Genomic DNA, 22,728 nt, shown 5'->3' on the forward strand with positions numbered 1-22,728 from the left:
ATTTTCCTTACTTTTTTAGTCTTTTCTTGTCTGTTTTTAACTGGAAAAAACAGAGAAGATACTTAGAATATTTATGACTTTTAAGACAGTAAAACCCAAACTTTAAAAAATGTGTATATTAATAATGCAGTAAAATTTGGGAAAATCTTATTTTTCTACTTAGAATTTTAACCCATGAAAGAAATACCTGAAAGTTCAAAGGCAAAATGGGATAAATGCATGGCATGTCAATCTTTAGAGAAAAGCCAGGCATAAATCCAGTGCTTGCCAGATTCTCAGTGTTGGGTAGATTTTTCTTTCGCCTTTAAAAGTTCCAGGAGTAGCTCAGAGGGCTCAGTGCACGATGACTGCAGTCCGCAGGAGATCAGTGCTGGCTGCACACAGCTCAAGCTCCTGTGTCGTTCCCGGGGCAGGTGCTCCGCCTGCAGCTTGCAGGCTGGCCCGAAGGGCAGGACGGCATTAACTTACTCACTCTGCTCAGCACGTGCCTAAGATTCCACTTTACTGCTGCCTGCCTTCTTACGTCTTTGAAGAATACCTATAATCCTGGCAATGTCATTATTTGGAGCAACATTTTTTATAATGACTTTGTGAAAAAGATAATTAAGAGACTTGAATTGTGTCAGTTGATTTATCAGCTGTTTAAATCATGCATGTTCAGAGTGTGATGTGGAGATTCTTTTGAACCCTTTTTATTAGCACCTTCCTTATATCTTAGTTTTTATTAATGTCAAAACAAAAATAAATCTGACTTGAGCTTTAAATTAAGGGATGTGGATTAAAAAGTACCTTTTAAAGTAATCTTCATATAATTTAAAAATAGCCATTTATTAAATTTCATATTAGTTTTAGTAATTCTGAATTGAGTTTGGAAAACTATCATAATAGGTGTCTCACATTTATGAGGCACAGTTGGAGGTAAAAAAAAAAAATCAAAAAACTATTCTTCACAGCTAAGCTTAATCACAGGAGGCATGGTATATTTACATGTTTATGATAAGAATGAACTTTAGTTTCTATTTTATACTTTTCTTGGTATCTTTATAAATTCAAGACTTTTACGTTATTTTTCCTTTTAAATACAGATCAGTGTTGCTGTCTCAGATCATAAATATGACAAATATTTTCTCTTTAAATTTACCAGAGATTAAAAGATGTTGGTGGAGAAGCATTTTACCCGTTACTTGAAGATGAGTGAGTATATATAATCTCCTTTTACACTTATTTTTCTTTTCTGTTTATATCAGGTTGGTAAAAAGCTTGTACATTTTCTTTGAAAAGTGTTTCCTACATAGAATACAAAAATTTAGTGTTTTGGGGCTGGCCCGGTGGCGCAGCAGTTAAGTGCGGACATTCCACTTTGGTGGCCCGGGGTTCGCTGATTTGAATCCTGGGTGTGGACATGGCACAGCTTGGCACGCCATGCTGTGGTAGGCATCCCACATATAAAATAGAGGAAGATGGGCACGGATGTTAACTCAGGGCCAGTCTTCCTCAGCAAAAAGAGGAGGATTGGCAGATGTTAGCTCAGGGCTAGTCTTCCTCAAAAAAAAAAAATATAGTGTTTTGTTTTTTTAAAATTTTATCCCTTTTGTCAATTTTTATGCTTTTGTTTCTCATTTATAGCCAGTCTAACTTGCCTCATTCAAACAGCAATAATGAGTTGTCTGCAGCTGCCACTCTCCCTTTAATCATCCGAGAGAGGGACACAGAGTACCAACTTCACAGAATTGTTCTCTTTGACAGGCTGCTAAAGGTAGGGATTCTAAAGTGTGTTATAGGAGCCCATGTACAATCCTTGTTTTTTATTTCATTGGTAATTCTTATGGAATCTTGATGTCATGAGAACACTAATTCTTATGACCTATCTTTTCTAATTAACGTTAATGTAAAAATGATACATGTTCATAGTAAATAAAATTAAAAGGTAAAAACAGGATGGAGGAATCCATGCATAATCATGTTAGACAAAAGAATTAATATCCTTGATATTTAAAGAACACCTGAAAATCAACAAGAAAATCACTGTTATTGAAACAGAGAAACGGATAAAGAACATAATAGAGTTACTAGTCTGTAAAGCTATTCAAAGTATTTATCCACACTAGGAATGAATAAAAAATTAAAATAGGCTTTTTTGCACACTGATTAGCAAAGTGAGCAAAGGTGTATTGAGATTGGAACAGTCATTCTTTTGGAATAAGTATAAATTGATTGAAACATTCTGTAAAGCTCTTTGAAAGTATATATCAAGAACTTTAACAGCATCCATACCCATTGTCCTAATGATTCTCTTCTAGAAATCGCTCCTAAAGTAAAAAATTTGTAAAAGGACAAATGTATATGCTAGGATATAGAAGTAACCGTAATAATAACTTTTTTGAATACTTTGTGTATCACTAGATATTTTACTTAGTGCTTTACATACATTATTTAACCCATGTGAGGTGGGTAATATTATTCTCCATGTGACTCCTTCGTAATTCTCCCAGAGCACAAAATAGAATGATTCAAAACAGTAGGATCAGCTCCTCTCTTTGTATTGTACGAGGTTTACAGAGGATGAGGAACCACTCCACTGCTGACTTATGTGTGTTAATACACCAGACAAAGTCATTTCAGATACTCAGAACTGTGTTGCAGGTCACCCTTAGCCTTATCACTGGCGTAGTCAGAACTGTCTAAACTAAAGGTGGCACTTGGTAATGTGTGGTATTTTCATATCTTTCTTCATCTCTAGGCGTATCCATATAAAAAAAATCAGATCTGGAAAGAAGCAAGAGTTGACATTCCTCCTCTAATGAGGGGTTTAACCTGGGCTGCTCTTCTGGGAGTTGAGGTAAGAAAGAAAAGTAGGTTAGCAGCTGGTCAGTAGTGCTAAGAAAGAAGAAGGAAAATGCTTTCTGAATATATGTTTTTCAAGTTGTTGGAAAATTATCTAGTAAAATGTGAGCATTAAGAATATTTGACAATTTTAAGTGAAAGGAATAGAGGAAAAGAATAGACTAGGTAGAATATAAAAATATAATTGAAGGTTTGTTAGATTTATTCTATTTATTGTTTAATGAGACTCACAGAAGTTATCTTGATTATTAATTTTAAAATCAGAATATTTTGAGAATATATATGTATAAGTGTTTAGTCCTGCTAATAAAGTCTGTTCATTTAGGAATACGATAGAATTGCCTATTTATAAAGAGTTCTGTCTAAATTTGAAGAAATCTTCCACTCCAATTTGAACCTTGTCAAAAATCATTAACATAATTTTAGTGCCTTTTGGCATGTCCATCTCCCCAGAACCGTGCAGCCAAGAGAAACAGCTGCTCTGTCTTCTGCAGCACCGTACCTGTGGCAGTGAGGGAAGGAGGGGTGTCACAGCGGTATTAGGGTGGCTTGCGATACTAACAGAGAACTTCAGTAACGGCAGTCATGATAACGGGCCAGATCCTTGCAAGATTTTTTCATTTCCTGTCAATTTCTCTGTCATCCTGCCATCACATATTCTCTTACAGATAACTTATGGATCTCCCCCACCAATTTTTTGTGTTTTAATTCCCCCAACTATTTTCAATCCTTTTAACTTGCTGTTGAAAGAGTTCTTGATTACCTTGATAAGAGTCTATAAAGTTTGATTGGTTGCTTTACAAGAATGCCTATTGTTCCACACCATACATTAATAGTTAGAATTGTAGACCATATAGTGCTAAAGTTCAAGAGGACTTCCGAGGTCAGGTTGTCCAAATCTCTTGTTAAATAGACGTGCCAGAGAAGTTGATACAGCATGTAATGTCAGAGTTTGACCTCCAAATTCCTGGCTCTTTCTCTACCATTACAGTAAACCAGAGTAACAAGAATTGTTCCATGCTTGGTCCTATAGAACATGACCAAAATTTGAGATGGCTTGTCCAATTATTCCTTCTGTAATGGTATAACTGAAAAATGTAAATGATCCATTTAGTCCCTTAATGGTTCCATAAGTACTTGACATTTCACTCTTTAATTTATCCCTAACTTCTGCCTCCTAGGGCTGAAGTACCACTCCTTGAAACAGTTTCCTTTTATTTTTTATTTCATTACCAACTTTAACAGGAATATTTCTCATGGGATAACCGCCCTCCCCACCCCACCCAAGTTTTTAAAAGTTTCTTCATGAAACTTACGGCATATGAGATGGCAGTGGATAGAGAGCAGGGCTGTTGTGTTGTGGAGGCTGAGTAAGCACACTCGGTAGCTGAGTGACTCGATCAATGCCTCTGTCTTCTGGTTTGTAGAATTCATATGTCTGCCAGTTGTCACAGACTCTCATCACAGATTGTCAAAGATGAAGAGTTTTTCTTAAGAGGTATACTTTGGGTTTGAATGTGCCTCTCTCTAATTGTTTTCAAAGATAGATGTTTATAAGAAGTAGATTTTGCCTAATTAATAATTTATATATCTTTTTTTTTGCAGGGGGCTATTCATGCGAAGTATGATGCAATTGATAAAGATACTCCAATTCCTACAGATAGACAAGTATGATTTAGGTTTTCTTAAACAACCTAAGACAATTTGCCAAATCTTTAAATTTTAGAAAGACATGAGGAATTTTCTTCTTGTCCTTATGAGTACTCAGCAGCCCTTATGTGCATATGGTATTAGACTAAGCATAACTCTTATACTCACAAGTTAGTGAGCTAGAACTGTTGCTTAAAGGAGTGTAGGCCAGGGCCCAGCCCCAGTGGCCTAGTTCAGTATGCTCTGCTTCAGTGGCCCGGGTTCAGTTCCCGGGCACAGACCTATGCTGCCCTGTTAGCAGCCATGTGGTGCTGGTGGCCCACACACTCAAAGAAAATAGAGGAAGATTGGCATAGATGTTAGCTCAGGGTGAATCTTGCTCAGCAAAAAAGAGTGTAGGCCAAGTAACTTTGCCTAATAATTGCAAGTTTTTATCTGAAAATTTGCCCTTTATTTAGACCAGGTTGTAAAGGAAGTTTTTTGAAAAATGTATTAGTACATACCTTTTCAAAAGAAATAGTCTGTTTTCCTTGTTTAAGTATACATGTAACTTTTTTGGTATTTCCAGAGGATTAATATAAAATTCAAAAACTTCAGACACCAGGATTATGTAGGTGACCTATTCTGAAATTCATAATTCAGTCTCTGCTTTTCCTTATTTTGGAGTTTATTGGAGATCACTTTATTACATTTCCATTTTATCATTTTGCTTTTTTACAGATTGAAGTGGATATTCCTCGTTGTCATCAGTATGATGAACTCTTATCATCACCAGAAGGTCATGCAAAGTTTAGACGTGTACTGAAAGCCTGGGTGGTGTCCCATCCTGATCTTGTGTATTGGCAAGGTAACTTTGTTTCCCTAATTTATTAGGACTCTTTTTGAAGTATTAGGAGCATGTTGCATGACTGACAATTTTAAAAATTAAAACAAAATAATCAAAATATCCTTGGCTTTGAAAAAAGTCAATACTAAAGCTATGATCCATTTTTTGAGAGGTTTATATGAGAACTTTTTTTTTAACTTTGTCTAAATACGTAGTAGATATCATTTAAATATATGATATTCGATGAGACAACTTGCCATCACATTGTTAGGAAAGTAGAAAGAATATTTCATGCTATTGTAATCTTTATGGGTACATTTTTTCAATGCTCATGCAAATAATAAAATAATTTCATACCTTAAATAATTTGGGGCTAGTTGATATTCTTGACATCTAGTGATTCACAACATATGCTTATCATGGTTATTAGGAGTTGGGGGAATAGGATATCACCTTAAATTACTCATTTTATTTATTGTCTCTCTTTTTTAAATATCTTTAATGCTCCACAGCCTTGATTTCTAGGTTTTCTCATAATTATTTTTGTCATTGATAAATTCGTGAATGAGAAACCCATTCCACCCAGTCCTATTTTTGAATTCATTGTTATGAAGAGTAGTTTTTATATTTCAATTCTCTGTTTCTAGCCAAACTTAAAATGAAGCATTATTTTTCCTAGTAGCTCTGTCTTTTTAAAAAAGAGTTCTATATTTTCCTAAAAATTATAGGTAGGTTTATGTACATTCGTTCAACATGAGAACATATAAATAGCATTATCAATAAAGGGAGTGTGTCACATATTTGTACTTTACAATTTTTAGAAGATTTTCTTTCATTGTCCCTGAGAAACATGTAAGACAAATCCCCATCGCCCAGACAAGGAAGCCTGCCTGGAGATGTGGAGCGATTGCCCAGGTCCCACAGTTAGGCTCGGAGATGAGGAAGCCTGCCTGGAGATGTGGAGCAATTGCCCAGGTCCCACAGGTAGGCTCGGAGATGAGGAAGCCTGCCTGGAGATGTGGAGCGATTGCCCAGGTCCCACAGTTAGGCTCAGAGATGAGGAAGCCTGCCTGGAGATGTGGAGCGATTGCCCAGGTCCCACAGGTAGGCTCAGAGATGAGGAAGCCTGCCTGGAGATGTGGAGCGATTGCCCAGGTCCCACAGTTAGGCTCAGAGATGAGGAAGGCTGCCTGGAGTTGTGGAGCGATTGCCCAGGTCCCACAGTTAGGCTCGGAGATGAGGAACCTTGCCTGGAGATGTGGAGCGAGTACCCAGATCACAGTTAGGCTCAGAGATGCGATTACATCCTAAGGCTTCTATCATTTTTACACTTTTCTCTTACTGTATTTCTCTCTTCAACTCATAATAATATTGATAATCATAATAGCTGATTTGTACTGGGCATTTGCTATGTGCCAGTCACCATCAGTTACTCTTCACCATAACCCTGAGGTCATACATTTCTGCGTGGGTAATCCTGATAATGCTTAATCTATATAGAAGTAATGCATATAAGAAGGTATTTAAGGTCTATATCTACATAATCCACGTATTATCTACGTATACCTGCAATTCTACTGGATTACATTTATTTGAATTCTTTCTCCCAACCCCTCCCCATCAGGTCTTGACTCACTTTGTGCTCCATTCCTATATTTAAATTTCAATAATGAAGGTAAGCCTGTTTGTCATTTAAATAATCATTGTGCATATTATTCTAAAATATTTTATTCAAACATGAAAGGTTTTTGTTTTCCTTGTAAGGTTCTTGCTTTCTTCCTCATAGATGCTGTAAATTTCTATGAAATAATGTGTTAGACTCCTTTTAGAGAACGTGAAAGATTAATTGATTGCTGGGGAGTTTCAGTCGTGACCAGGCAGAGACTAAAGATTTAGGGGAGAATCTGCTTATACCAAATGTGCTCATCCACTTTGGTGACCATTTTTGTGAAACATTGGAGAAAATTCTGACTTCTTTAAAGATTAGTTTTAGTCTATGTATACTTTCCAAACAATTTGTAAAGAAATCTATATTGCTCTTGCATCTCCAAAGCATGTCATTTCAACCTCTACTTCCTTAATGAAGACTTTTCTTATTCTCCCTCCTGAGCCTGTACAGCACTTAATATTTCCAGAACTTTATCTTGTGTATGTTTTGCATTATAGTTATTTATATGCTAATATATAACCCGTTTTTTTGGTTAGCATATTTTTTTAACGACAAGATTTTTTGTTTTCTGTCCCTCTGTTATAATGCCCTTTTTATAGTATGTTTTTCAATAAATATTTGTTAAACTTAATTGACTCAAATCCCGAATGATATCACGTGTTGTAGAGAGTGTCACCATATCTAGCATGAGTCTCTAGAAGCTCAGTCTCATAATCTCCATCTTTTCAAATTCTGCTTTTTGTCATAATTTGCATAGATTTCTGCAATTGGTTAGATAGCGTAAACCAGAAACTAAAATTTCTTTATTTGAATAGTTTTTAAATGTACAGTTCTCTGATATCATTACTCATTAATCTAGACTAGTTTTCCTGTATTTAGTTAGGCATCGTCCATTATCATACATATTGATCCAGGAATAGTAAAGGATCAGTGTTTGAAAAAACAATTTATGACTAGCATTTCTAAATCCAAAGTTCTCACGCTCTTTTGTTTGTATCAGCAAAAATTAAGGATCTTGAGGTTTGTATAGCTCATTAATGATGATCATGTTTAGAGATTTAAAAAATGTATAAAGTCTGGTAATAAGGATTTTTATTATTGTGGGATAATGATTGCCACAGGGGTTTGAAACTGAAAACTTGCTGGGGTGATTATCTCTTGTTGTCCAAAATACTATTTTAAACGATAGAGGGATTTTCTACCCTTGATTTTCTGTTTCCATTAATTATTAACATAACTCTTGTTTAATAGTAGATTCAAGGAATGTGCGCTGAGTGAGTGACTGCTGATCGTTTACCCGTTAGCTAATTTGTTTATCCCTTTGCCGTATTCTTTCTTAGCCTTGGCTTATGCGTGTATGTCTGCCTTTATCCCCAAATACCTGTATAACTTCTTCTTGAAAGACAACTCACATGTAATACAAGGTAAGCAAATGTCCTTCCTTGTCTGTTTACAGGGCAAGTGCTTGTTACTCAGTTAAATTTATGATTTTCACCTGATCAGATAGGGTGATTAAACCATCACTAAAACCCATGAAGAGATGGTTAAGTTTAGTCTTTCCACTAAGTCCACAAAGAATTTAATATCTAATCTCAGTTCAGTTCAAATTCAGGCATCCCAGTTTAAGAAAAGTCAAGTCAAGCTGTTTGTCTGTCTCACAATTAAAATTGCCCATAAAAAGCTTCACCATGGAGCAAGCCTATTGTGAATTAGTACAAAGGTTAAACAGTGTTTGTCTAAGTAAATAGATATTAAAAACACTTCTCTTTCATCTCATTCCCCATGCTTGAACCCAAAATATCCTCCATTTCTCCTGCTTTCCTAAAATACACCGTTCCTTCAGAGTCCAAGAGAGGCAACCATCTGTGAATTCTTTCTGGAGTACTCAGCCACGTTCAAACTTGCAATATAATTTTCTGAACTCCTTTTTGAAAGTAATGTAACAGAAGTTGATAATAAACACTTTTGAATCAGACAAACTTTGTTTCAAATTTAAGCCTCATTACATATTGTGAATCTTGGACAAATAGTTTGCTCGTTGTAATTTTTCTCATATCTAAAATAAAGATTGTTGTAAAGGTTAAACATAATAACATATGTAAATACCTGGCATATAGAAACATTCAATTCAATAACAATAATTGTTAATATTTTATTGTTATTTTTACTATTATTACTATTTTATTACTATCATTATTACAGGTTTTTTGCTAGTATAATAATCATGGCATTACATGTTGCTTTATGTCGTATCTTTTGAAGAAGATTTTAATGTTTTAAGGGCAGGAGATTTTCTTATAGTTCTGTATTTCTTTTAGAACAGACTGCAAAGCTGGTCACACAGTCTCCCCTTTTACCGTTTTTATAAAACTTATCAGATACCCCCTTCATTTAGACTTTTTATTTATACATATATGTCTTATTAATTCTAGTAAACTTTAAACAACTTAAAGCTGATAATATGTCTTCTTTATACTTATATTATTATGGTTTGGTATAATTCTCTCAATTTGAATAGACAAAGCAGGACACAACTACAGGTTGTGTCTGATTTATCAAAAATTCTGACCAAGTGGGGTCCCAATTAGCAATATTTTTACTTACTTAGAAATAAGTGTAAAACTAGAATATAAGAGGTCAATATAATGAGAAAATAATTAGAAAGGAAACAGGAAAGGAAATGTAAATTAAAAAGATAAAGAAGCTGAAAAGAAAAGAGAAAGAGGGGCCAGCCCTTTGGCCTAGTGGCCAAGTTCACGTGCGCGCTCCACTTTGGTGGCCCGGGGGTTCGCTGGTTCGCTGGTTTGCTGGTTCGGATCTGAGATTACTAAGATTACTCTGAGATTCAGAACCTTAGAATACCAGCTGGATTGAAAAAGATGGAGGGATTTCAAAGGGATAGATTGATTAGAGTTTCAGAGATATTGCAAAGCAAGCTTATAAATTGTAGGAAAGACATACTTTAGGCTATTGAAGAGAAAAATCTGGCCGATGAAGAGAAGCGGTCGTTTAGTTATTAGGAATGGGAACTAACCCTTTGTGGAAAACCCAACTATACCTTAGTGTCACTTTGCACTTAAGAAAGGAGCAACCCAGAAAACTGGCCTCTAAAACTTAAACTGTTCTTTGATGTCATTCTGCTGTGGATTGTCACTAACACAGCCATTGGAATTTTGCCACAACGTTAAACATATTCTTGTACTGTTTGTAAAACCAAGGCAAATCCATACTTGGACCGTTGAAAGATGTGATCGCTACAGGTCAGAAAGGGAAAGAGAGAGGAAAATACGTATAAACCGGGGAAATTAAATTTGGTGAAAATTTCCCCAATTTTCTGTCTATGTATATGTGTTTCTAAATCCTTTGAGGGCAAGAGTGGTATCTCCTTCACTGTATCCCTAGCATTTAATGTGTGCCACATGCAGCTAGGAGTGGATATGTAACTAAACTGTGATGTTTTTGAGAGTTAAAAGGGACATTAACTGCATCAGACACTGAGTCTACAGGTGCAGCTGGGCTCTGCCAGGTAAAGTAGGATGTGTGGTCATACTACACATAGACGTTCAATAAGTCTTTGAGGGGGAGGGAGAAAGGAAGACAGACGTCAAAGTCTAAAGTCCAGTTGTCAAAATGGGAGTGTGATATAAATCTCCTTTCTCATCAAACAGTAACAACGAGGGGTAATGTGCAACTTCACCATAAAGGGTTATGTATTTGGAAAAACAGTGCATTGCCTATTTCCAGTTTAATGCACATCTTTGTCATGGATGACTTGATGATAGGATATTGAGAGAGAGCAGGAAATGCATTGGGCATATAGCCTTGCCATTTTCAAGAATGTCTTGCATTGTGTGACTGAGGGTATTTTTCCTGAGACAGAAATGTTCTACCTTTACTAGAAATGTTATAAGAACTACCCTGAGGCGCAAAGTGAGTTTGCTCATACATTTTTTATCTTTTTATCAAAAAGAAAATGGCTCACAATGTAGCCCTAAAAATTACCTTTCTCTTTTTTTCTCTTCTTTTGAACCTCTGTCTTCCCATTTAGACAGAAAGCTTGGTGCTTGTTCTTGTGACTTTAGACAGTAAGCCAAATTTTACAGCCTGCAAACTTTGTAATAGGAAATAATCTAATTAGGTTCATTTGCAATTGTTGACCTTAAACAAGTAGACAATCTGTTATTTCTCCAGCAAAAATGGGTTTATTCAGGATCAGCAAAGAATGGCAGTTTGAGGTCTGCAAGTATGGCGAGTCACGTGCGAGTCCCAGCAGCAGGGGAGAGGGGGCGCTGACGGAGGGTAGAGGAGGTTGGGAGCCTACTGTAAACAAAGGGGGCAAAGTGTTCCAACTCCCTGGCTGAGTCGTGACAGTTTCTCATGGGCTGAACTTCTTGCCGTCAAGAAGAGCAAGTCTTTCTTCCTCCCCTTGGGCACCATCGACGTAGGGTGTGAGAGCTCCCCCTTTTGGCCTCCCGACTGCATTATAATGAGGTTTCTGTTTATTAATTTTCACACAGTAAAGTAACTTCAACTTCTTTTGAGTGCTGTGAGTGAAAATGTCACCAAATGGTTTAGCTTGGGCACATTATAGTTGACAAGAGATTTATGGCTCTGCATATTTATCTATACTTAATCATCTTCAGGATAAACTAACAGCCTGATGGAAAATAACAAATAATTATAGAACTGAGAATGCCATTTTTTATTTGTGAGCAGAGGAAACCTTTTGCTTTCAATCTGTTGCCCATCACCCTCTACTTCTTACCCCAGCAAAAAGAATGAAATCAGAAAGATTGGTCAAGAAGGAAAAAATAAGCATATCCATGTGTGGGACTTTTTGAAATTTCATCTCTGTATCTATTTTATGTTTTTTTTTTTGAACAAACAGCTTATTTCTAAACAGCTGCTCAAAAATATGATAGTATCAAGTAATATCCTTACACTGAATTCTTTGTGGATTGTCATTTTAAAGTATGTAACAAGAAGCTGTTTTAAAGGAGAGGAATAAGAATTTTTAATATGGGGAGGGTTTAGAAGGGAAAAAGACAACTTATTTTCATTTTATATCTCATTGCAAAAAATTGAGGTATAAAATTTCATTAAAACACAGAAAATTTTTATTAGACATAATTTGTATAGTAGTGAAACATTAAACTTCACCTGAAGGTTAAGGAGAAATTTTACAAATACCTTGATTTTTTTTTTTTTTAAATAGTCTTTACCCTTACATGGGTCACCTATTAGTTATAAAATACTATTTGGGGGTTATTATATGGCTCTACCTGTATATCTGTATTATTAGAAATCACACTTAGAGTGTTTTCTGAATATTTTAAAAGAGTCAGCAGTAATATCTGTGAAATCCTTTGTTTTATTTTGACTACTGGTCTGTTTTTCTGCGGCTACCCTTAAAGTCTCTCAGGTTTGTTTACAAATCAAAGGACATATGCATTTCAGTTTTTTGGGTTTTTTTTTTTCTTTTTTTCTTTCTTTTTTTTTTTTAAGGAAGTTTATCCCTGAGCTAACATCTGCCAATCCTTCTCTTTTTTCTGAGGAAGACTGGCCCTGAGCTAACATCCATTCCCATCTTCTTCCACTTTATATGTGGGACGCCTGCCACAGCATGCCTTGCCAAGTGGTGCTATGTCCGCACCCGGGATCCAAACTGGTGAACCCTGGGCCACTGAAGTGGAACATGTGCACTTAACCACTGTGCCACTGGGCTGGCCCTCAGTTTTTTTTTAATTTGCTGAATTTCTGAAATAACTTGAAATATGACATAGTGCATTTTTCATCAGTTCTATCATATTCCCCCTTTAAAGAAATTTTTCTGAGTATAACAAGCCATAGTATGTCTCATTCCAAAGCCTGTCGTGAGCAATCAAATTTATGCCAGCCTTATAACTTATATAACATATATGCAATAATATACAGCCTATAATAATATATAAAATGTATATGTATATTTGTGTGTATTTTGTACATATACATATATATGTGTTTACACAGATTTCATATTTATGTGCAATTATAATGCATATTGTATATCATATAAATCTAGCCATCAATGTTTGACAGAACACGAGGAAAATATTTTCATGATGGATTAGGTTTCTTTAGTATATCCTCAATTAGCCATGTTATCTCACATAGTAATTATCTTTTATAAGGCTCAAATAAGAATGCTATTTAATAAAGGAGCATAGTTGTGGAGCATTACCTGAAGCATGATTTTCTGGTTTGAAATGAAGCAGCTTTTTGGAAGTTAATAACTATGCTTTCATCAAGATACAGCTGAATGCTTGTGATTGTTGGTGTTGCATAACTCTAGCTCCTGGGTAAATTAGGACTATAAACATACTGTCACTAATTGGAAGTAAGAAAAGAAGTTAAAGAAAAGTTAAACGTGGAAGTTCCCTGGGGCCATGGGGTCTGTCCTGGGTCTCCACTTTAATCTATAACTCTTGAAGCTGATGTTAATTGTACCTTTCTTGTTCTTAGAGGAAAAGATGAGACAGTGGATAGATAGAATGGATTCTGTTGCAGTAAAATAAAGAAAATCAATTTTCTTGATTTTCAGATCAAGAAAAGTATTAATCACATCCCATTCTTTATCCAGTACCCATGGGTAAGGTTCACATTAGCTCTGGAATTCAGCTTTATCATGGTATTCAATACAGCACCACCTCCACTTTTCTTTTTGGCCTTGGTGCTTCTCTTTGTAAAATATGTAGCATTGCACATAGGTAAACAATTATATAATACATTGTGGTCGTTAAAAGCAAAGTTTTAATTGAGGAAAATGAGGGAAGGCTACTTATACTAACAGATTGTCAAGGATTTAGTCCTATTTCTTCAAATATTAAAAATAAAAGAACTTTTAAAAACTAGAAAAGAAAGGCAGACATTATTTTTAGAGATTATTTTCACCAAATAATTGGTTTGAAAAATAGATCTGTTACTTTATTAAAGGGAAGAGTTGAAGTTATTAATTGAGGAAAAACATTCATTGAGTTATTGTTATGTCAATCTCAAAAAATAAATAAGTTGAGCTCTTTGAAATATGTGTTAATTTGTTTCTAATTAATAAAATATGATGGTTACTTTCCCTTGAGTTGATTGTTGCCAGTGTCTTGTTTAGATTAGTACATAGTAAGTAAATGGGCAAGAATAGTAATTTGTTGAAAGAATGGAAAAAATAAGGAAGTATTCCTCATATTCCAGCTGAACCCTCTGAATTAGAATAGGATTAGTGTCAACAGCAGATATGTTTAATTGCCTACTGTTTACCTGTTTTCTTTTTTTATTTAGGTAACATTGATTTATAATATTATGTAAATTTCAGACGTTATTCCTAAATGTGCCACATGCAGAGTCTTAGATGGAAATGAGTGGAACTGGAACAGATGCCTACATCTGTATATATAAACAAATTTGAGGCATAATTATCCCATTTGCAACAGCTTACGAAGTGTTGTTCCTTATTAAATATCTGTTACACTTTCTGAATATACGGTAAATGTGAGACATTTAATATTGCTAGAGAAAGTGTATTTGTTGAATTTAATAGGAAGACATCATTCGTCATGTGTACAATTTGTGATTCAAGAAATGAACTGATAGCTCTGAAGGTAGAAAATAAGTTGTGGCATAGCTTTTTGCTATGTTTGTTTAATAGTATTGATGCAGGCTCGGTGAGTCAAGGAGTCAAAAGAAAGATTTCTTGGATTCTCAAGGTCTGGCAGTAGTGCTCTTTTATTCAGAGAATAGTATGGAATAGCATGGGAACAGGACCCATGGGCAGTAAAAAACTGCAAACATGGGTTGAGGGTAGGGCTAAATTTAAGGCATAGGTATGTGAGTTACAAGACAAAGGAAAGATTATGTAAAGAAAAAGTCGTTAAAATGGTATCAGTGCAGGTGGGGTCTGATTATTAGGTAGTCCTATAACTTTAGATAAGAATCAGATCGGATCAAGTCAGGATGTGCTGTGCTTCGGAGGATGATATAGATCGGTATGTAAGACAGGTCACCTTGGATCAAGTCAGGATGTGCTGTGCTTCGGAGGATGATATAGATCGGTATGTAAGACAGGTCACCTTGGGTCAAGTCAGGATGTGCTATGCTTCGGAGGATGATATAGATCGGTATGTAAGACAGGTCACCTTGGATCAAGTCAGGATGTGCTGTGCTTCGGAGGATGATATAGATCGGTATGTAAGACAGGTCACCTTGGATCAAGTCAGGATGTGCTATGCTTCGGAGGATGATATAGATCGGTATGTAAGACAGGTCACCTTGGATCAAGTCAGGATGTGCTGTGCTTCGGAGGATGATATAGATCGGTATGTAAGACAGGTCACCTTGGGTCAAGTCAGGATGTGCTATGCTTCGGAGGATGATATAGATCGGTATGTAAGACAGGTCACCTTGGATCAAGTCAGGATGTGCTGTGCTTCGGAGGATGATATAGATCGGTATGTTGGGCAGGTCACCTTGGGCTTCTCTCCCTGGGGCAGCCTTGATCCTCATCACAGCCAGTGGAATTTTATCCCATCCAAGTCACCAAACTGTAGGGGAGGAAGACATTTCCTCTACCCGCTCTGGGTTCTTCTGGCCGCAGAATGAATTAAATTCACATGAGACAGAATAACAAGAGAAAATTAAACAAAGCTTTATAACATGTATACATGGGAGAGGCTCAGGCAACCTGAGCAACTCGCCAAAATGGCTAAAGCTACCACCTCAAATGTCATCTTCAGCTAAAGACAAAAGGGGATGTTGGTGGTGGGAGGAATCAGTTACATGAGGTTACCAGACAAATACAGTAAATAAGAATAAGATTATTATGCAGATTTAAGTCCTTGCCTTCCCCATTAAGAGTTTCTAGAGATAAGGTCATCCCCCCTTCTTCCTGGCACAGAGCGGGAGACACCTTTACAGATGGAGATTTCCTTTACAAATGTAAATATCTCTTAACAAAGGGTAAGTAAATTCTACTTTTCAGAGTTTCTTTCCTGTCTGCAGTTTTTAAAAGTAACCAGCCCAAAATAATCCTCATCAATATCAGTAAGTGATTAAAGTGGTAACAAAACAGAAAATTATCTATTAAAGTATGTTTTCTTCATGGAGAAATTAAATTTCATTCAAAATAGAAGTAAAACTGTCATTTTTGTGAATTTACTGTCTTTATTTGAAGTACTGTATAAAGACGATGATTGCCTTAAACTCTGTTGTCATTTCAGAGTATCTGGCTGTGTTCTCTCAGATGATTGCGTTCCATGATCCAGAGCTGAGCAATCATCTCAATGAGATTGGGTTTATTCCGGATGTAAGTACAAGGTGCACTGATAGAACAGGAGGTAAACAGTAAAGCAGGAATTGGCAGCACGAGAGAATACTGTTTTTAAAGTTTTGTTGTCATAGAAGTCCATATATCTAAACAAGTTCCTGCTGCTAGTTGTAGCCTGTCATCAGGTTTGTGTGGTTCCTTCCATATTCTCAGCCTTAAGTAAAGGGAAAGTATATTATGTTTCTTGATACTGTCAAATTGTTTTGAAAACTCAGTATGAGCATTGTATTAAACTGTGCTGTGAAGCGTTTTCATTTGGATTTAATGATACTCAGGGCTTCTTTTCAAGAAGTAAGAAACTAGAACTTCAGTGAGTTCTTAAGTAGCTGCTTCTGCTTTGCTTGATGTATTACCTTGGAAGCCTTGCCAGATTGCAGCTTACTCCCTTAGCTTCTTCGTAGTCCACGTCAAACCAAAAGTCAGAGCTGACTCAAAGGTTAGCCAGGTGTAGCACAGCCTGTTTCTTATCTGCGGTGTGTGACATGGATCAGACCTCCTGTTAAAGGCAGTTGGAGTCCAGGATCATAGGTTTTTTTAAACCTCACAGAACACTTTTTGAGATAGAGATCTCCTTATTCCATCTTAACCTTCTTTGTTTTCTGATCATGGCTTTCCTCTTAAGGCTTATATCCAGAGACCAGTATATTGATGGTAAGATTAAGGGTGAAAATGTTTATGTTATCACTCAACTAATGCTTTTACAGTGTTAACAATAACACTTATAGTATAAATACTTGCAGAGTGCTTTGAAGTTTAAAAATACTTTCATAAATATTATTTCATTGGATTCTCAAAATAAATCTGTAAGGCATATAAGCAGATAATTTCAGCATTTAATAGATAAGAAATTTAGTGTTCCGGGAGGTAACAAAACTAGTCACAGAACCACAACTTTAACTTACGTAATTTGACAACCCTCTGCCCCGGTCTAGTTCATCTTCCATTTGGAGGGTAGAGACTAAAATGTGGTGTACTTACCCTGAGTCCACTGCTCTATGTACTGAGCAGAGGCTGCTGTGATCTCTGTGATGTGGCTTCAGGCCTGAAGTAGCCATCCTTCACATATACGGTGTCATTTGCTTCTAGGCTGGCGGAGAAATACCTTTCATTTTAGTACATGGCTAATTCAATGAGGGCTCCTAAAAGAACATACGCAGACTGTACAACAAACAGAAATAAAGTAAGGACAAGCCCTATAATTATGGATAGAGATGAAAAATCTTGTAAAAATCTTAACCAGTATATATAGTATCATAGTAAGTATTCGTTTTTATATAAGCCATCCTTTCTTGTTTCACATTACGAATGTGAGATATAATACGAAACAACTAGGTGACGTCTTCTGACTAGAGTTGAAGATGTTGTAGAAGAGCTGACTGCTGAGTTGGTAATTATGTTAGAGTTTTGAGGGAAAAAATAATAACTAAGATACAGACTGAAAGAAGAGAGAATTATTTTCAAAGCATTCTCTTGAAAGCACCTAATTGTGCTCAGTTCTGAACAGGAAACTACATTGGTTCAGTCAGTGTTACAGGTTGACAGGAAGCATTTATGTAGAAAATTATGGTGGAATTCTGAAGGCAGTCTGATAAAATCCTAGATATATTCATGAACATAGATGGTACTAAGAAAGGAATCACAAAAGGAAAAATAATTTCTCTCTGCTTTAGATAATCAGAACAATGGAACTCTGAGTGTGGTATGAGGAGTGGTGAGCAAAAAGTGCTGTTTAAACTTATTAATGTGAACATGTGTTGAGTGCTGACTGTGCCAAGTACTGCTCCTCCCTCTTTAAATAAACCATGCCTCTAATCCTCACAAGTTTGTAAGTCTAATTAAATATGGAAATAAAATTCTCCGTAACAATAACATGAACGGTAAGAGGAGGTGGAACGCTAATGTTTCTGTGTTATGCAAGGGGAAAATAAATACACTCGTTATAGTTAGACATCAAGTCAGGGACCTTTGCAGATCTGGGATTTCACCCTACGTAAAAGGTAATAACTGAGCCTGTAACTGTTTCACGGATCCTGGCAGAAAACCCAAGACTCCTGGGTCAGAGACAGAGGACTTCATCACTCACACCACACAGCATGCAGCATGAACATTAGCACATTGGTGGTGTTTCCCTGGGCTCCTAATCCTATAGAGATAGTGTAGGGTCCAGAGGACACCTGCATATATGGTGGATGGCATTATAGGAGAAGAACTCTATAATGGACAGTATAGTGGACACTATATGGGACAGTAGGCGTGCCTTCTCTTTGCTCTGGTGAGAGAGAGAGACTATCTTTTTTCTTCCAAGGTTTTAAGAAAACCTGTCCTTTGCTGAAAGGGAGATTCTATCTCTCTTTTCCAAGGCTGTTTATATGCAAATGTATTTGAAAATATAATCTCAAACAAAGGGCAGTCAGTGTCTCCGTTCACAAGAAATGCAGAAGTACAAGAATGCATATTAAAGTGATTAAAATGTAATGATAATCACTAAAATAATAGAAAGAGAGCGTGTAACTTCTAAAACAATAGAAGGGGGATGTGTAGAACAAAGAACAGTCAACCAATCCTGTATAAAAACATAGAAAGAATGTAAGCTAATTAGATATCCCAATAAAGGAAATTTTCAGATTTTTAAAAAGTCCATCTATATGCTATTTATAAGAGATGAGCAAAAATTTAAGGATATGGGTCAAAAAGGAGATAAAAAATGTATGTCAGGCAAATATTAACCAAAGAAAATTAATACAGTGATAGTCATATCATCTAGTAAAACAGAAGAGAAAACACAAACAGACTCACCCATATAAAGAATTTGGTGTATGACAGAGATGACTCTATAAATCAATTAGAAAAGAAAGATTATTGAATAAATACCCTGGTACAGTTGGATAACTACGGAGGGGAGGTGGGGATCACAGCTAATCTCACACCATACGTAAAAATAAATTCTAGATTGACTGGAAGACCTAAATATGGAATGTCATATTTATAGTTTCCATAAGGAAAGCATTCTTACGAAAGTTATAGAAAGTACAAAACATATTTAAAAAAGAATTTGAATTAAGGAGTGGTACAAGAGGGCCTTCCATTCTATTGATAATATATTATCTTGATTTTAAAAATTTCTGAAGCAATTCTTGCAAAATATTAATAATGTTTGTTAAATCTGGGTGAAGGATACACTGGTGTTTGTTAAATGTGCTGCTATACAGGATGAGTTAATTATTCAATAATTTTGATGTAATGCCTTTATTCTGTTTATGCTTCCCTCCCCATTATGTCCCCTCCTGTAATTCCTGGGACATTTTTGTATAACTTCTTGTAAAAACTCTTTAATACTAGTATTATGATGAAAGTATTATTGACATATATGTAATGTGATTAGTCTCATGAGATATCCGTAATTCATGTGGGGTGGTGGACAGTTCCTTGTGGGATGACAATGTCCAGTAGATGGCAAATGCTGGGCATCCCGGCCTCCAGCCACTGATGGCCTGAAATAATCCTAATCGTGGCGACAATAAAAGGCTCACACATATTCCTGAAAAATGACTCTACACATCCCCCTTTAGGGAGCCGTTCTGTCACTATTGAGAATCCTAGAGTAAACAAAGGGAAAAAAGAATATATCTTATCCTGGAGAAGATTCCCTTTTCCACAACTATTTTCTTGTAACAGAGAATGGACAAAGTGAAAGGTATTTAACAAGGTTGTAATGTTAACAGGAAGATTGTTTTGAAATCTTTTATCTTGTTTTTTTGTCTGCTTTATTGTGTTTCATTGGCCTCTTTCTCAAGTCCGTAGATAATATGAAAATGTTGAGAATATTTTTAAACTTAATTTTAAAAACAGATTTGGTGTTTTTAACATAGAGATTGTTGACAATAGTGGTAGGAGGGGTGTGATAAAGTAGAGAATTTTTCTTACTCTATTAATAATCACATATTTTTAGTTGCATTTCATTAGCTTGTATATGCAGTGTTTCTTTTTTCCTTGAATTATTTCCTTCAGTGTTCTACCTTTAAAATAATTGTTTAGGTGACTTTCTGCTCCTCTAACAACAATACAGGCTGGGATCCATTAAGGGCGAGGGTGGGCACTTTGGTAATGAGATCCCAAACTGAGTTTCCTGCTCAGTGACTGATCCTATCAGAGTAAGCCCTAGTTAACCTTCCATCACTGAAATGCAGCCTCCTGTCTCCGGAGGGACTGTGACTCCTAGCTCCTTTCCATTTGCCATGGATCACAGAACTCCAAACACAGCGCTGCTGAAACTTGAATAGTTAGGAGTATTGTGCATTGATGTGATGCTTAGATTATATATGTCATAGTAGTTATGTGATTTACATAGAAATAGTGTGAGTAACGTGTATTTGGCAAAATTGGGACCAGAGTGATTGTTATCATTTTTCTCTTGGTGTGTTTCTGCTTCTGAAAATATACCAGCCCTTGAAATGAGAACAGGAAAGTATGCTTCTTCGCTCTTAAGGCAACTATTTTTCTGAAATGTCGTAAATTGCATTCAGCTTGCAAACTACAGAAGTTGTCAGGTGGCCATTAAGAGAAGTGATAAGGCCTGTATCCCAGTGGTATGTGCCCTTTGAACCTGCTGTCACTGCTGAGATAAAGCTAACAGTTCAGTGATAAGCAAGCATAGGGCAAACCATTGTCATTGAGTGCAGTCTTTTTTTTTTTTTTTTAAGATTTTATTTTTTTCCTTTTTCTCCCCAAAACCCCCCAGTACATGGTTGTATCTTCTTAGTTGTGGGTCCTTCCAGTTGTGGCATGTGGAACACTGCCTCAGTGTGGCTCAATGAGCGGTGCCATGTCCCCGCCCAGGATTTGAACCAACGAAACACTGGGCCACCTGCAGCAGAGCGCACAAACTTAACCACTCAGCCACGGGGCCTGCCCCAACTGCAGTCTAAATGGATGCTTACACCACTACTGATGTGCTCCTCCCTAAAAGCTTATCACTACCGTTTTTTTCAGAATTTATATTCAACTGAGTTTGTACTAAGAGAAAATGTGAAAGGATTGCTCAGAAATATTTACGTATTCATCTGCTTGTTTGTTCATTTGTTCCATCATTTATTCCCAGCCTTGACGATGTTATTGTTACATAAAGAAATTTTAGATTTTAATTAAAGAGGAGACTACTGATAAGGAGCTTTTCAGATTTTATCAAGATGTGGTTACAGGGTAAATTAGGAAAGTGCACCATATTTTGAATTTCCCATCACGAGTCCCCACTAACCTGTCCTGGTCCGTATCTAGAGTGCTAGGATGTATCCTTTTGTCTGGCTACAGCTATGGTGTCCCTGACAGTAGTCCTAAACCCATTATGCTGACCTAGGGCTCTTTAAGGCCCTTGAATACAAGTGGCTTATTGAGCTCTCTTTCTTACAATAGAGCTTAATTACCTTTCAGAAAGGCCCAAATCTTGGAAACCCAAGACTTACTAATTCCACCAGGAATGGTAAAGTAATATTTTAGTACCTTCTTGCTAAGAACAGATACACACAGGTTAAATATTCAGCAAGTTTCCCTATTTAGTAAATCCTCAGTTGAATCCCCCCTCCCTCTTTCCAATCTGATGTTATCCTTATACTGATTGAGACACAAGTGAAAGGAAGTATGGCATACAGCAGCGGTTCTCAAACTTTTTGGTCTCACAACCCCTTAACATTTTTAAAAATTACCTAGAATCCCAAAGAGATTATGTGGGTCGTATCTATCAATATTTACTGGGACATTTAAAAAATGCTTTTGTATTAATTTATTTAAAAATGGCAATAACAAAACCAATGCATGTTAACCAAAATAACATATTTTTCTGAAAAATAATTGTTTTCCAAAACAGAGTAGTATTGTTTTATATTTTTGCAATCTCTACTTAATAGAAGAAAGCTAGATTCTTATATCTGCTCCTAAATTTAGTCGATTGTGATGCATTGTTTTGGTTGAAGTATGTGAAGAAAATCTGGCCTCACACAGATGTGTGGTTGGCAGACGGCGTTTCAGACTGTGGTAGTTTCTTAAAGCTTAGTGGCAGTGTACAATCTAAAACCGTATCGATGAACTTTTCGTACTCTGTTACATCCAAATCCATCCGTCTATCTTGTACTTTGAATGGCTTTTATCCATGCATGATTTTGTAATGTCATGCACTGGTCATTTGGAAAATATGGGTTTGCTAAGTTATGTAGATCTTCCAACTATGAAACAGTTCATTATACAGTATGAAAAAAATCAGTTCACTAATATCACCATGAATCTCATTCACAAAGCCATAAAGCATTGGGAAGCTGCCAAGCTCACAGTGGCACATAAAAGTTTTCCAAAATTCTAATCTTCGCCTGACAGCTAGAATTTTTTCTTGGAGTGACA

At 36.2% G+C, this 22,728-nt stretch overlaps 1 protein-coding gene across 18 annotated transcripts in view; it reads left to right on the plus strand.

Annotated features, from left to right (window-relative positions):
- Positions 1–22,728, plus strand: part of TBCK (TBC1 domain containing kinase) — a 194,044-nt gene that overhangs the window by 69,567 nt on the left and 101,749 nt on the right. For all 18 annotated transcript variants that reach the window (XR_011436781.1, XR_011436778.1, XR_011436780.1 and 15 more), the window contains 8 exons: positions 1,145–1,194; positions 1,627–1,756; positions 2,741–2,839; positions 4,450–4,512; positions 5,215–5,341; positions 6,945–6,995; positions 8,330–8,413; positions 16,235–16,320. Coding sequence is in view for 12 of the 18 variants with exons in the window: in XM_003364530.5 (XP_003364578.1) it covers positions 1,145–1,194; positions 1,627–1,756; positions 2,741–2,839; positions 4,450–4,512; positions 5,215–5,341; positions 6,945–6,995; positions 8,330–8,413; positions 16,235–16,320 (690 nt within the window). In the remaining 6 variants the exon portion in view is untranslated. The remainder of the gene's footprint in view (positions 1–1,144; positions 1,195–1,626; positions 1,757–2,740; positions 2,840–4,449; positions 4,513–5,214; positions 5,342–6,944; positions 6,996–8,329; positions 8,414–16,234; positions 16,321–22,728) is intronic.

Source organism: Equus caballus, chromosome 2 (assembly GCF_041296265.1).
Source record: "Equus caballus isolate H_3958 breed thoroughbred chromosome 2, TB-T2T, whole genome shotgun sequence".
In the NCBI taxonomy this organism is placed as follows: Eukaryota; Metazoa; Chordata; class Mammalia; order Perissodactyla; family Equidae; genus Equus; species Equus caballus.